We start from the raw sequence: 2,164 nt of genomic DNA on the forward strand, positions 1-2,164 counted from the left end.
GGATGGGGAACACATGTTTACCTGTGGCGGATTCATTTTGATATTTGGCAAAACTAATACAATTATGTAAAGTTTAAAAATAAAATAAAATTAGAAAAAAAAAAACATATATGTCTGAGCATCTCTCGTAACTCTGAGAGATGGGGAAGCATGGACAGGTTAGAAAATGTAAAGAAAGGTGAAGTACACAGTAAAGGGAAGCATTTAGGATGACGTCTAAGTTCCTGGCTTGGTACCCAGGTGAATGGAGATGACATAAACTAAGGCTAGAAATACAGGCGGGAACAAGGTTTGAGGGGAAGGTGCTGGCTCTGTGGGTCATCCAAGCAGACTCTAGGGCTGAAGAGTTTGAAACACTGGGCCTGTGGTCAGAGAGTCAGGGCCACAGATAAATTTGGAAGGTACATGGAGAATAATGAAAGCTGCAAGAGTCAACAGAAACTTAGAACAAAGCAAATAATGGTAATAAAAGCAACTAATATTTATTGAGTGCTGGATTAGCGCCAGGTGCTATACTCATCATGTTTCATGGACTTGACCCCATAATTGTGAAAGGTAGGTATACAGCCATCCCTAGTTTACTTATGAAGAAACCCGGGTGGACAGAATCTAGATAACTCATCTGAGGTCACACAGCTAACAAGCAAACAGAAACAGGAGACACACCAACATTTAAACAGTGGGTGGGGAAAAAGGAGCCCTTGCTGTAGCACAAAGAGGAAAATGCAGACAGGTCAGGCTAAAGCAGGAACAGGCTGTGTCTTGGAAGCCAGGGGAGTAAGGAAGTTCAAGAAGACAGGCTCATGGGGCCAGGTGCCACCGGGAGGTCAGATGAGATAGAGATCGAGAAATGACCCCTGGGTTTGGCAATTCTGAGGTCTCTAGTGACCTTCTGTGAGAACAGTCCCATTGGGGAAGGAAAGTCCAACTGAAGTAGGTTGAGTAACCTGTAGAAAGCAAGAAGAGACTCTGAAAGACTCCTAGCTGAGAAGAAAAGGCAAGTGAACCAGAAGGAGATGAATGGGCCATGTCTGAACTGTAACAGTAAGTGCAAAAAGTCAGAGCATCAACTGTGCCCAGTTACTGAGGACTCTCTGTGTCATAAGCACTTTACATTGATCGGCTCAGCTGATTCTAAGAGGGAGGGATACCACCATCACTAACTCACTGAGGGAAGGAGCAATAATTATTTCCAGCCTATTTTAAAGATGAGAAAACTGAGGCACAAGGAAGTCAAATACCCTGACCAGGTACACAGCTAGTAACTGGCCAACTCAGGCTGTGACCTCATTACTCTGGCTTTTATCCTCTGTTAAAAATCTCTCTAAAAATGGCATGCACAAGAAAAAATAAAAACTATGCAGAGAAAAGGCTGTAAGAAAGAAATATGGGTATTTTGCATATAACCTTTTGAAGTTTATTAAGAACTTTCAAAATCAATTCACTAAATATTAACTCAGTTCCCACTACCAGACCCCTGGAGTTAAAAGTGAACAAAAACAGACATCAGGCCAGTGGAAGTCATAAAGAATATGCAAGTAATTAAGACAATGCTGGACTTCTCATTCTAAGGGACCCAGTGATGAGGTGGGAGCCAGACTCCTCTAGTTTGTGACCTTGGACATGTTATTAACTAACTTGTGCCTCAGTTTCTCCCTCATAACTGATAATAGCACCCATCACCTGTGACCAATGGGTGGGACCAGACAAGGCTGGAAATGGAGTCTGGAGCTTCCAGTCACAGGCTCTGGAGTCACACAGACATGGGCTTGAATTCCAGTTCTGCTTGTGTGAATGTGCTAAAATACCTAGCCCCTCTAAACCTGTTTCTTAATAGAAATGTGGTGAAAGGAAAATAATTAATCCTCACACAGTGCTCAGAAAACAGGTGCTGAATAAATGTTAGTGAGTTAGCCAGGGAGTACAGTTCTGGGTGGTGGAGAGGGCAAACTCAGGGGGATGGGAGATAAAACCCTATAGAAGGACTTGGGGTCAAGCAGAGGTGAGCATGACTAGGGAAAGATAGACAAGGGCAAACAGCAGGCAGGAGGTACTCACGTTGGTGAAAGGAGGCTTGTGATGCTGGTACTCAATCCAAGGAGGTACAGCCAGGGTGCGGTTCAACAGCTTTGCAAATGCCAGGGAGCCCAAGAAATGATCAGCC

General features: G+C 43.8%; 1 protein-coding gene across 2 annotated transcripts in view; it reads right to left on the reverse strand.

Moving 5' to 3' along the window:
* POFUT1 (protein O-fucosyltransferase 1) overlaps nt 1-2,164 on the reverse strand; it is a 24,974-nt gene that overhangs the window by 20,722 nt on the left and 2,088 nt on the right. For both annotated transcript variants that reach the window (XM_010841730.1, XM_010841731.1), the window contains exon 3: nt 2,059-2,164. In XM_010841730.1, the coding sequence (XP_010840032.1) occupies nt 2,059-2,164 (106 nt within the window). The remainder of the gene's footprint in view (nt 1-2,058) is intronic.

The sequence above is a fragment of the Bison bison genome, unplaced genomic scaffold (genome assembly GCF_000754665.1).
Source record: "Bison bison bison isolate TAMUID 2011002044 unplaced genomic scaffold, Bison_UMD1.0 scf7180017864167, whole genome shotgun sequence".
In the NCBI taxonomy this organism is placed as follows: Eukaryota; Metazoa; Chordata; class Mammalia; order Artiodactyla; family Bovidae; genus Bison; species Bison bison.